The sequence below is a fragment of the Lygodium microphyllum genome, chromosome 1, assembly GCF_053477565.2.
Source record: "Lygodium microphyllum isolate KBCC chromosome 1, Lygodium_microphyllum_v1.1.10, whole genome shotgun sequence".
In the NCBI taxonomy this organism is placed as follows: domain Eukaryota; kingdom Viridiplantae; phylum Streptophyta; class Polypodiopsida; order Schizaeales; family Lygodiaceae; genus Lygodium; species Lygodium microphyllum.
The window spans coordinates 77,048,317-77,060,618 of record NC_141135.1 but is presented as its reverse complement, the minus strand read 5'-3'; the positions used below and the strand labels follow the sequence as shown (position 1 = coordinate 77,060,618).

The following is a 12,302-nucleotide window of genomic DNA, read 5'->3' as shown; positions in this document are numbered from 1 at the left end:
CGAAGTATAAAACAGTTGATAAGAAGGTTAAACCGATTGCAGGGCCACTTCCTCCTGATAGTGATGAGCAGATAGAAAAAGCTATGAAGCAGCCTATGTTGAGAGATCCTGCAAATATTGGACATAAATTTACAGCTGAAACTCTTGCAGAATTGAAGATTGGAAATGATGATTTCTTGCTTCCAGTGGAAAAAGAATGTTTTAGAGAGATGCTTGGACGACATGGCAAGGCATTTGCTTTCTTTCCTCATGAAATTGGCTGCATTAGTCCCGAATTGGTTGCGCCTATGGTCATCTTCACTGTCCCTCATGTGCCATGGAATATACGTCCTATACCTGTGCCTAGAGCACACTTGACAAAGCTGATAGAGTTGCTGAATGAGAAGATTAAGATGGGGATTTTGGAACCCTCTTGTGCGCCCTATTCTAACAGGTGGTTTACTGTACCGAAGAAGAATGGAACCTTGAGATTTATACAGGATATGCAGCCCGTGAATAGAGTGACAATCAGGAATGTGGGAACTGTTAGATTTCATAGAAGTAGGAAGGAGAGCAACACAGAGTGAAGCAACATGCTTCCTCTCTCTATTCATCTTATTATTCATTTAACACACCCATAGTGCATATACAATCTAAGGTCATAAAGACCATTCACACTAGAAGTAACATTGACTTATTTAATACACCTAACTAATCTAGCCAGACTAGCTGTGTCCAGCTCATGTCGGTCAAACACACATGTACAAGCTTGATATTCTAACACTCCCCCTCAAGCTCAAGATAGCATATGTACTCCAAGCAGCTGTCTAAAACCACAAAACTTATCTTTACCCAAGGACTTGGTAAAGATATCCGCTACCTATTCATTAGTCTTCACATGCATAAGATCAACTCGTCCTGCAAGAACCATCTCTCTAATGAAATGGTAGTGTATCTCTATGTGTTTCATCCTAGCATGATAAACCGGATTCATAGCCAGGAGTACAGTACTCAGATTGTCACATAGTAACTTCACTGGAGCATCTACCTGTATGCCCAAATCAGCCATAAGCTTGAGCAGCCATGAAATCTCGCATGCTGCCAATGTAGCGCCCCTGTACTCTACCTCAGTCCTACTCGACAAAGCAACCGTAGGCTGCTTCTTACTGCTCCAGCTAATCATGCCCCTACCAAATCCAAATGCAAATCCACTCGTAGATCTACAATCATATGAGCAACCTGCCCAATCTGCATCTGTGTATCCAGTCAATATCAAGGGCTTATCTCTGACATAGAACAGCCCATACTCTACAGTGGACTTAACATATCTCATAATGCGTCTAACTACATCCAAGTGCGGCTTTCTAGGCTTCTGCATAAACTGGCTTATGAGCCCTACAGCATAGCTCAAGTCAGGCCTAGTGATGGTCAAGTAAATCAAGCTCCCAACCATCTGCCTGTACATAGTCGCATCCTCTACTTCAGCCCCAATGTTCATGTCTAGCATGACATTCTGATCAAGAGGTGTATCCAGCGGTTTGCATTCAGCCATGCCATACTTCTTCAGCATCTCTATGGCATAGTGCTTTTGCATCAGCCATAACCCATTGTCAGCTGGAATTACCTCAATGCCTAAGAATTACTTTAGTTCTCCCAGGTCTTTCATGTCAAATTCAGATTTCAGCATCTTCATTACATGATGTATGCCCAAGTCATCATCACCATTGATTATCAAATCATCAACGTATATGACCAGCACTACTAAACCACTGTCAGTCTTCTTTGTAAATAGGCTATGATCAGCCCTGCCAACAGCAAAACCCAATCTCTGCAAGTAGTTATTGATCCTAGCATGCCAAGCTCTTGGAGCCTATTTCAGCCCGTACAATGCCTTTTTCAGCCTGCATACATAATGCTGAAAATCAGGGTGAACATACCCTTCCAGCTGAACCATATAGACATCCTCTACTAGGTCACCATTAAGAAATGCATTATTAACATCCATCTGCTGCAATTTCCAGCCTTTAGCAGCAGCCAAGGCAATCACAGTGCGTATAGTTGCCATCTTGGCAACAGGGCTGAATGTTTCCTCATAATCAAGTCCATACTGTTGGGCATACCCCTTTGCAACAAGCCTGGCTTTGTATCTCTCCACACTGCCATCTGACTTGCATTTGATTTTGTAGACCCATTTGCAACCAATGGTCTTTTTCCCTTCAAGCAGTGGTACTAAATCCCATGTTTTATTTTCAGCCAAGGCATTCATTTCTTCATCCATGGCTACACACCAATTCTCATCTTTCACTGCTTTAGTATATGTACTTAGTTCTTTGACCTCCATCACTTTTGTCATGTACGCATAATGCTTTGCAGAGTAGCCACTATATGTCAACCTGTCAACAGGGTATCTGACCCTCTGCGAGCGTCTAAGCTATGGTGCACTACTCGATTCCCCTCTCTCATGAGGCAGAATATACCTGCTCTGCCTTGTGCCAGGCGTATAGATAGTCGAAATACCAAGTTCGCTGTCTAAAGTATCACCAGACTCATAGCCAGAAGTCATTCTGCCAGGTGCCATCATACCAGATGCATCCTCAATAACTTTTTCTTTTCCTTTGCTGTCCAAGACATCATGTCTCCCCCTCACTGACATACCGGTGTCAGTGGACGACGAGATCCTCAACCTCCCTGTCCATGGGGATACTGTCTGACTACGAGGTCCTGTCATAACAGTACTCTACTGTAAATCAATTGTAGAGGCATGAGTGGAAGGAATATCCGCTGGCACTGCAACTGGTGATACATACCAAGAACCCATCTCATCAATGATAACATCCCTGCTTACCAAAGTCTCCCTAGTAGAGGGATCATAACACTTATATGCCTTCTTCTCCTGCGAATATCCAATGAAAACACACTTATGTGCTTTGGGATCCAACTTCTTCCTTTTCTCATCTGGAATATGTACATAAGCAAGACAGCCAAAGACTTTCATGTGACTTACATCTGACTTATAGCAATACAACTTCTCAAATGGTGTCATCTCATAAATACCTGCAGTGGGAGTCCTGTTCAGAATGTATACGGCTGTCATAACAGCCTTTGCCCAATAGTAAAGTGGCATATGCTTTTCATTCATCATAGCCCTAGCAGCTTCCATCAGAATTTTATTCTTCCTTTCAGCTACTCCGTTTTGCTACGGAGTGTAGCTGCAGGTGAGCTGCCTACGAATGCCATTTTCAGCCAAGAAATCATCAAATTCATTTGATACATACTCCCCACCACTATCAGATCTCAAGCAAGAGATGTAGCATTCAACCTCCTTCTCAACCTGTGCTTTAAATTGCTGAAAAATAGCAAAGACCTCATCTTTTGTTTTCAATATGTAAAGCCAAGTATATCGACTGTAGTCATCAATGAAGCATACATAATATCTTGAACCTCCCATAGATACATTATGAGCTAGCCGCCAAACATCAGAGTGCACTAACTGCAATGGACGTGTACTCTGTCGTACATGCCTGACAAATGGCAATCGTGACTGCTTACCAAACTGGCAAGCCTCGCATACATGACCAATATCTGAATATTGGAACTTTGGTAACCCTGTAACCAACTGTTTCTTTTGCATAATTTGAAGCCTTTGCAAATTGACATGCCCCACTCTCTTGTGCCATATTTCCAAATCCCTAACAGTGCCAGAACCATGGGCAAACATAGCTGAATTCAGCTCTGGCAAAGAAGCATCAAGAGTAAACATTTTGCCATTCCTGTGACCACGAGCTATCAACTTGCAGCCATTGCCAAATTCTTCAATAAAGCAGCCATGCTTATTGAATCTAACCTGCAAGTTCTGCTCCGTCATCTGACCAACAGATAACAAGTTCTTCGTAATTGAAGGGACATGCAATACATCATGCAAATTTTTCTTTCTGCCATTATGGACCACAAGAGGCACTTTGCCTTTATGCTCAATGCTATGATGTGTGTCATCACCTGTGCATACATAGCCATGCTTTTCAGCCACCATATCTGTGAACTAATCACCGTGAGGGATCATGTGATTCGACGCCCCCGAGTCAATGTACCACACTATATCATCAGATGATTTTTCAGCAGCCTTATCTTTGACATACTGCATGGCAAACAGTCTATCACCAGAGTCATCTGCCTGAATGGACGTAGCATACTGTCCATGCTGCTTGCCCTTCTGGTTTCCCTGCTTCTTCCAGCAGTCCTTTGCAATATGCCCATACTTTCCGCAGTAGTGGCAATCCTTATCTTTATTTGGATTGTCTGACTGATGCTACTGCTGCCATGAGCCTCTGCCACAGGAGTTAGATCTCCCCCTGCCTCGAAAGTTTCCACCACCTCTTGCATTTGATGATAGTTGATTGCTATTACTATAGGATGCATTCTGCTAGCCTCCTCTGCCAGATCCATAGTCTCTACCACGGCTACCACGACCACGCTGATTCGAGTAAAAAACTGCATCCTTATTCTTTGAGCTGCTTGACCCTGTAGCTAAGCCAAGCTTTACCTCTTCATGAATCAATAATGTAACCAGCTCATTAAAGTTAGGCATCTCAGCCCGCACAGATACTGAAGTGTCAAAAGACTTGTACTCTGGACCCAAGCCATTTAAGATCACTGCAACCATATCCTCATCTTCTACCTGTGAGCCAACACATGCCAACTGATCTGCTATGGTCTTAACCTCTGTGACATAATCTTGTATGGATCTGTTCTTCCTCTCCATGTTATTGAAATTCTGCTTCAGTTGTATCTTCCTTGCACTTGTAGTTGTGCCATAGTATTTGACCAATATATTCCATGCATCTGCTGGGGATTTACAGTTCATGATCTACATCACCATAGCATCCGAGATACATAATGACAACCAATGTAAAACTCTGCGAGCTCTTTCCGTCCAAGCTCGATGCACTCGTCTTTGATCAGCTGTAGGATTCCTATCTGGAACTTCAAGTTCAGCCTCAACACCTGTCACTAAGTCCCAATATCCTTTGCCTATCAGAAAGTTCTCCATGCGGAACTTCCATATTGCATAATTGTTGCTATCAAGCTTTTCTCCCACAATCTAGGTTACATTATCAGTTCTATCAGCATTTGCCATGTTGTAGACCTTGCCTGACTACCTGCAAACCAAGATATTCTTAACAGTTCAACTTCAGCCCGGAACTGTTTATGATAGTTTTTTGCAATGAATTGCAGTAAAAAACAAGGGTATTTCAGCCCACTAACAATCCAAAACAGCTCACACCAAGTGTCTTAACCTGTGAGTAAAGCAGTCAGTGAAAATACTATGTATTCACTTCAGTTTGAACTCCTGCAATCTCACTGCCATGGTACATATATGCAGTCTAAAAACTGTAATTCTGTGAGTGACCAGTAGTGATCTCAAGCCCAAAACTAAGTAGTATACATGTCATACATGCCCCAAACCTTCATAGACATCTGCTAGTACATGTAGCAATCTGAGCATAACCAATGAGGCACAAATCAATGCATAGATAGTAGGTATAAGTATCAAGCCTTCTGCTTACAAATTGCAATTAGCAACTTCTCAGTAAACCACAGTCAGTCCAGCTCCAAAACATCCTCAAATCATGTCAAACATTCACTTTGAAGTGTTAGGTTCAATACATGAGCATTCGGTTAACTATAGGCATCCTGTCTTCATGAATCCAATTCATATATTGCATTTACTGCTTGCAACCACTGAGACAATGTCACTGCAGTAATCACCAGCCTTAGACTTCAACTTCCATGATCCCTTGATGCTCAACCCAATCCATAAACCTTCAGCATACATATCCCATGTCATACATATGATAAATCCTAGCCAAGTGTCATGTAATGCTTCAGTGAAAGCTAATGCTTGTTGCCCACTGTTCTGAGACATGTTTCCAGCCTGTTTACACTTCCAGATCTGAGTATTTTCTTCAAGGAAATTCAGCTCAAAGGCATGAGAACTGATACATAAGTCTTCCACAGTGCTCCTAGGCTCCAATGAGGTCCATAAAGCATGTCAGAGAGCTTCAAGGCTCTTCCAAAGTATTGCATATGCTGTATATACACTGTATACAGTAGTTCAGCCTTCTGTCCCAAGTCTGTGTACTTTGATTTTAGCTCATAACAGAGCTCCAACACAAGCAATGGCTTCTTGTAACCCTGAACTACCTTCCAATATATGCTCACTAGCATTTGATGACTTCTTGTACAGTGCTCATGTCAATTTTGCTTCAGCAAAAGCCATGCCTTCATCAGGCGCAAATACGCAGGTCTGCCAAGAGTGTACAATAGCATCATTTGTTGATAATGACCATGATAGGGCCCACACTAATGCTTAGTCAAGCCTTGAAAGACTCCTCAGCAAGCTACAACTCCTCCTTCAAGTAATAGGAATCCAATGCTTCACAGTACATACCTCTGTGTAACCATTGATGGAAATGACAGTCAGACCTCTTCCTTTTCTAGCTCTTCAAGTCACTCTTCAAGTCTTCTTCTTCAGTGCATTGCACCAATGAGCCCATTCATGGCTCTGATACCATGTTAGATTTCATGGAAGCAGGAAGGAGAGCAACACAGAGTGAAGCAACATGCTTCCTCTCTCTATTCATCTTATTATTCATTTAACACACCCATAGTGCATATACAATCTAAGGTCATAAAGACCATTCACACTAGAAGTAACACCGACTTATTTAATACACCTAACTGATCTAGCCAGACTAGCTGTGTCCTGGTCAAACACACATGTACGAGCTTGATATTCTAATAGGAACAGGACCAGTTGTGCATGAGTTTGCCAAGGCTTTTGCAGGACGAGTCATCTATTCCCTAGGTGACTTGTATTCTAGTTATGACCAGTTTCATCTTGCCTTGGAAAGCAGGGATATTACCACTATGCAGACACCTATTGGTCTTGTGAGGATGTGTACCTTGCCTCAAGGTGCCACCAACTCAGTTGCTCATATGATGAATGCTATGCATAGAGTTCTGCGAGACTATATTCCGTAGTATACCATGCCTTTCTTAGATGATGTGCCTATTAAGGGTTGTGCAAAAGAAGAAAAGAATGAGAGTCTTGATTTGCGAGGATGTAGACAGTTTGTGGCTGAACACTTGGTTGCTTGTGAGCAAATATTGACACGATTAGAGGAGGTGAATTTGACTCTTTCAGGCCTGAAATCTGTCTTTGGTGTTAATGAAGTCATCATAGTTGGGCATATGGTTGGTTATTATGGCAGGAAGCCTTCACCTGCAAAAGTGGATGCCATAAGCAGGATTGCAAAGTATTGCTCGACTACTTATGAGGTGCGGAGATTTGTGGGAGCTTGTGTAATTTACATGATTTGGATTCCTCATTTTGCTCACATAGCAGATGTTCTCTATTAGCTGCTTCGAAAGGGGTAGAAATTTCATTGCGATGAGAAGCATTCGAAAGCCATGAGTAAACTCAAGAAGTTGTTGCAGTCAGCTCCTACTCTTTGCAAGGAGGATTATCAGTGTGGATGGCCAATCATGTTGACAGTTGATACCAGCCCTATTGGCATAGGATGGGCAGTGGGACAAGATGATGCTGATGGAAACAAATATGCAATCCGCTTTGGAGCTAAAGTTCTTAATGAGCGATAGAGAAAATATCCACAGATTAAAAGAGAGTTATGGGGAGTAGTCACTGCATTGAAGTGTGATAAAGAGTATTTTATTGGTGCTTCAGTTGTTGTGGAAACAGATTGCTTGCCTTTGCTTGGCATGATTACTAGCTGTTCGACTCCAGATATAGCGATGCTTAGGTGGATTGCCTACATCAAATCATTGAATCCAGAATTTTGACACATAGCAGGAAAATATCTGACATGATGTCTAGAGCGAGATATGAGGATGAGGAGTCGTTGCTTTTGCAGAAGATGATGAGACAGAGTTTGCAACTTCTGTCCTTGTTCATGATTGTTATGTATCTACTGTTGAAGCTTTTACTGAAGAACTCTATGTTGGTGAGTGGCTACAAATTGGTCAGTATCTGAGTTCGTTGACTCGAAGAGCTGATTGGACAGATGATGTATTCAAGAAAATCAGAAGAAAGGCTTATGGGTATTTCTTGAAAGATGGTTTTCTTTGGAAGCACCCAAAGAAGAGAGGTGGCCTACCCTTGAGAGTAGTTTGTGAGAGAGCGATGCAGATAGAGATTATGCGAGAGTTTCATGAGAGTTCTTGGGCTGGACACAGAGGTGTGTGGGCTACCTATGAGAAAATCAAAGAAAGATATTGGTGGAAAGGGATGTATAAGGGTGTTTCCCACTTTGTGGAGACTTGCAGGGACTGTCAGCTCTACTCTTTAGTGCGGCATCGCAATGAGTTGCATCCGACCTATCCGCTATGTATGCATTATAAATGGATGGTTGACTTGGTTACTTTGCCAATGGGACTTTGGCAGATGAGATATCTTGTCTTGGCCAGGGAGGATCTTACAAACTATGTTGAAGGCAGATCTTTGCGGACGAAGACCACCACTACAGTATGTAAATTCTTGTTGGAAGAAATATTTTGCAGGTATGGATGTATAGGCAAGATTACTGCTGATCGTGGAGAGCTAGATGTAGATGAAGCTAGAGAATTTTTCTCACGGCTTGGGATTAAGTTGGCTCTTACTACTGCCTATAATCCAGAGGGGAATGGTAAGAGCAAAAGAGGACATCCGCCGATAGTTAAGGCATTGGAAAAAGCTTGTAGAGGTTGGATTGGAGATTGGCCGAGATTACTACCTTTTGCATTGTGGGCAGATTGCTCTACACATAGCGTGACTACTGGATATATGCCTGCAGAGTTGATGTATGGGAAAAAAACCTGTCATGCCTATTGAAATTTGTGCTCTCATGTAGAGTGCTCTTCCTTGGCATGAGAATTTATCAAGAGAGGAACTTCTAGCTCTTCGGATTCGTCAACTAGAGAGAAGGGCAGAAGATGTGCAACTAGCAGTTGATCGTTTGAAGGCAGCCCAACTCAGAAACAAGGACAGGTTTGATTTGAGGCATCGCTTGTGGCCTAGAGCCATAAAAGAGGGAGATTGGGTTCTAGTCTACGACAGTAGCCTAGAGAATCAGCATAGTAGCATGAGAAAAATGGTTCAAAGATGGTTTGGACCGTATGAGGTGAAACAAGTTTTTGACAATGCTACCTATGAGTTGGCTGAATTGGATGGGACGGTATTGAGGGTGCCCATTGCTGGAAAATGAGACAAGATTTTCAAGAGAAGAGAAGATGAAGAGTATGCACTTGAAGCATTGGTAGAAGAAGAACAATCAGAAGAAATTCTAGCAGAAGAAGCAGAGAATATGGATGAAGTAGCTGATGAAGAAACAGGTCTACCGGAAACTGATGAAGAACTGGACCTGTTTGTGGACTTGAATGATCATGGATAGTTGGCTCATCCGGAGGATGCATAGGTTTAGAGGGGGTGGATGTCATGTTGCTGCGCATCCGAGCTGTAAACACCTCCATTTTTGTTGTGCATCTGTGTTATCTGTTCACGTGTGTTTCATTGTGTTTGATTGCTGCAATATCTTTTCATCCTTTTCAGTACCCGCATCCAATGTACATACTCCACTTGTGTGTTTTTGTTTGTGTGTGTCAGAAAAATATGAAAAACTGATGCCAAAGAATATTATCAAGCTATTAATTTCAATGATGAACTCCAAGAAAAGTGCAAGATACCGTGGAATCAAAGGAAGCTTTGTAGAAGCTGACATTTAAGCTATGAAGACAAAGGTGTAAATTCAGGAATATCATGTGCAATGGGAAAAGCCCAAGGAGTGCTGGACGGGTTTCCTTGTCAAGATGTAGACTCTTGGAATGCACTTATTGCTGGGTATGCACAGCATGGGCCAACAAGTTCATGATGAAATTGTCAGACTAGGTTGGTTGCAAAGTGATATTCTACTTGGGACTGCTGTGGTGGATATGTATGCCAAGTGTGGTGTATTTGGCAAAGCACAGGGAGTGTTGGATGATCTTCCTGTCCAGAATGCAATAACTTGGAATGCCCTTATCACAGGTTATGCTTTACATGGGCAGATTGGAAATGTGTTGGATTGTTTTGAGCAAATGCAAGATGAGGGTGTGTCCCTAGACCCAAGTTCTTTTGTCTACATGCTGAATGCGTGCACTCACTCATGCCTACTATTTGAGGGGGAAGGGAATGTAAAAATAGCACTTGTCGAAGGAGAAAAAGGACATGCTAATATGGGAGTGGAGGAGCTTTTCCTGGAGGGGACATGATCTTTTTGCTCCGCCATGCAGCTATTGAGAAGAAACATGCTAAAAATTAGGTGTTTTACAGAATAACAAGGCTATAACAGGAAACTGAACTGAAAGGAATACGGAAGAGGTCAACGCTGAAGAAGGAAGGGAGCTTTGTTTTAGAAGAGGAAGAGGTAGAGACAACATCGATGGAGCTGCTGTAGGTGATGAAGGCAAAGGAAGCAGAAGACCTATCAGCCTGTAGTCATACAGATGATAGTGATGGGGAAGAAGATCTGGTTGAGCTCCTGATGCTCCCATTCATGATTACCATTCCGTGAGCTATCGTGGACGCAGAGAGTTTCGGTGTAACACTTAGCTGCAATGGTTGTTGCTATGAAGGCCTGAAACCAGAGCTGATTGAGGGCTTGAGATGGCGGCTTTTCGATGCCAAGGGACAGGTTTTGGGCAGGCTTGCGTCGCAAATTGCAATTGTTTTGCAAGGGAAAGACAAACCCACCTATACTCCAAATCAAGAGAGAGGAGACATTTGTGTAGTGATTAATGCTCAAGATGTGGCCTTCACTGGGAGAAAGCTCACCAACAAGTTTTACCGTTGGCATACAGGGTATGTTGGCCATCTGAAAGAGAGAAGCTTGAAGGATCAGATGCGAAAAGATCCAACTGAGGTCATACACAAAGCTGTGCTTCAAATGCTTCCCAAAAATAGGCTCTGTGATGATCGAGCAAGGAAGTTGAGAGTATTCGTGGATGATCAACACCCATTTGCAGATAAGCCATTGGAAACATTTCAAACGCCACCAAGACATGTTCGAGAACTCAGGCCGCCAGAGCGGCAGGCAGCTGAGCGTGCTAAGAAGGCAACTGAGAACAAACAGGCAAAGTTGGCATTGTTAGAACAGGAACAGGAACAACAGAAGATCAAATAAACATGATGCATCTTTGAGCAGAAAAACATTCTGAATGAGCTTTCTTTCATATGGTTCAACTGTTCTATCTTATGAAAGACCATCTCTGTCATCTTTACTTGCAAGCCAACTTCACATAAACTCTGTAGGAGATGGTAAATCATATCGTGGGCTAATGAATCCTGAAGCATGACTGTGAAGGGAGCCCAAGCTATCTATTGTTGTAGGAAAGGTAGATAGTCTCGCCAAAAAAGACTGAACAGGAAGCCGTTTGATACATCTGCCCAGCATAATCAACCAGCTTGGTCCAGATAACCTTGCCAATCTTAAGAAGATAGCTCAATAGTACCAAAAACATACTACACATGTTGCAGTTGATGATGAAGATGTACCAGAGCTTGTAGAAGGAGAGACATTCTGCCCAGCTTGCTTACAGATGAGATTAGCCATCACCCTGTTGAGTGTTGAAATGACTTGTTTTTTGGCTGATTTTTGTTGTTTTTGAGAGCTGAATGGTTGATTTTATGAGATGATTGATTGGTTTGGAAGTGATTTGAGAGTGTTTTGGATGATATTGATTGTGTTTTGGAAGTTCATGATGTATATTAGTAGAGATATGAGGTTCTGTGAGGTTCTGATTGGTTTTATATAGCTTCTATTTTGTTCTGTTTTGTTCTGATTGTCTTCTGTAAGGAGGGATGGGTTGATGATTGATGAAGATTGAGATCTTGTGAAAGCTTATTGAATGGTTTTTGAGAGTTTGGAATGGTTTGAGTATGAGTTATGAGGTTTTGATGACCTTCTGTAACCTTCTGTAGGTCTTCTGTCTCTGTTCTATTCTGTACTGTAGCTGTTCTGGTACTGTAGTGTGACTATTCTGTATGCTTCTGTATGTGTTCTGTTGGATGAGAGTGTAGCATGGGAGAGTTTTCTAGCCTTGGAAAGAGGTGAATACAAGTGCAAAATAGCTGAAAGAAGTGAAAGAAGTAGCTGCTGAAGACTCAAGTAAAGACTGGAGTGAAGTGACAGTAGTGAGCTATGAAAAGACACTGTAGTGGCTCTGGTGACTCTTCATATCAGACATACCTCTTGGGAGGGGTATCCACGACCTAAGAAGGATTATTGAGAGTT

At 42.3% G+C, this 12,302-nt stretch overlaps 1 protein-coding gene across 1 annotated transcript; it reads left to right on the top strand.

The window, feature by feature from the left end:
* The first annotated feature begins 9,338 nt into the window (after nt 1-9,338).
* LOC148041287 (uncharacterized) lies at nt 9,339-11,192 on the top strand. The gene is made up of 3 exons (XM_087680974.1): nt 9,339-9,397; nt 9,882-10,120; nt 10,600-11,192. Exons 1-3 carry the CDS (start codon nt 9,339-9,341, stop codon nt 11,190-11,192), a joined length of 891 nt encoding a protein of 296 aa, XP_087537100.1.
* The last annotated feature ends 1,110 nt before the right edge of the window (nt 11,193-12,302 follow it).

Bases quoted from the DNA above. Each gene is read 5' to 3' on its own strand.
- LOC148041287 (XM_087680974.1), top strand. From the start codon at position 9,339: ATGGATGAAGTAGCTGATGAAGAAACAGGTCTACCGGAAACTGATGAA. The intron at 9,398-9,881 runs GTTTGTGGACTT...GGGTATGCACAG, and splicing joins ACTGATGAAGAACTGGACCT to CATGGGCCAACAAGTTCATG. The intron at 10,121-10,599 runs GTGTGTCCCTAG...TCGTGGACGCAG, and splicing joins TGAGCAAATGCAAGATGAGG to AGAGTTTCGGTGTAACACTT.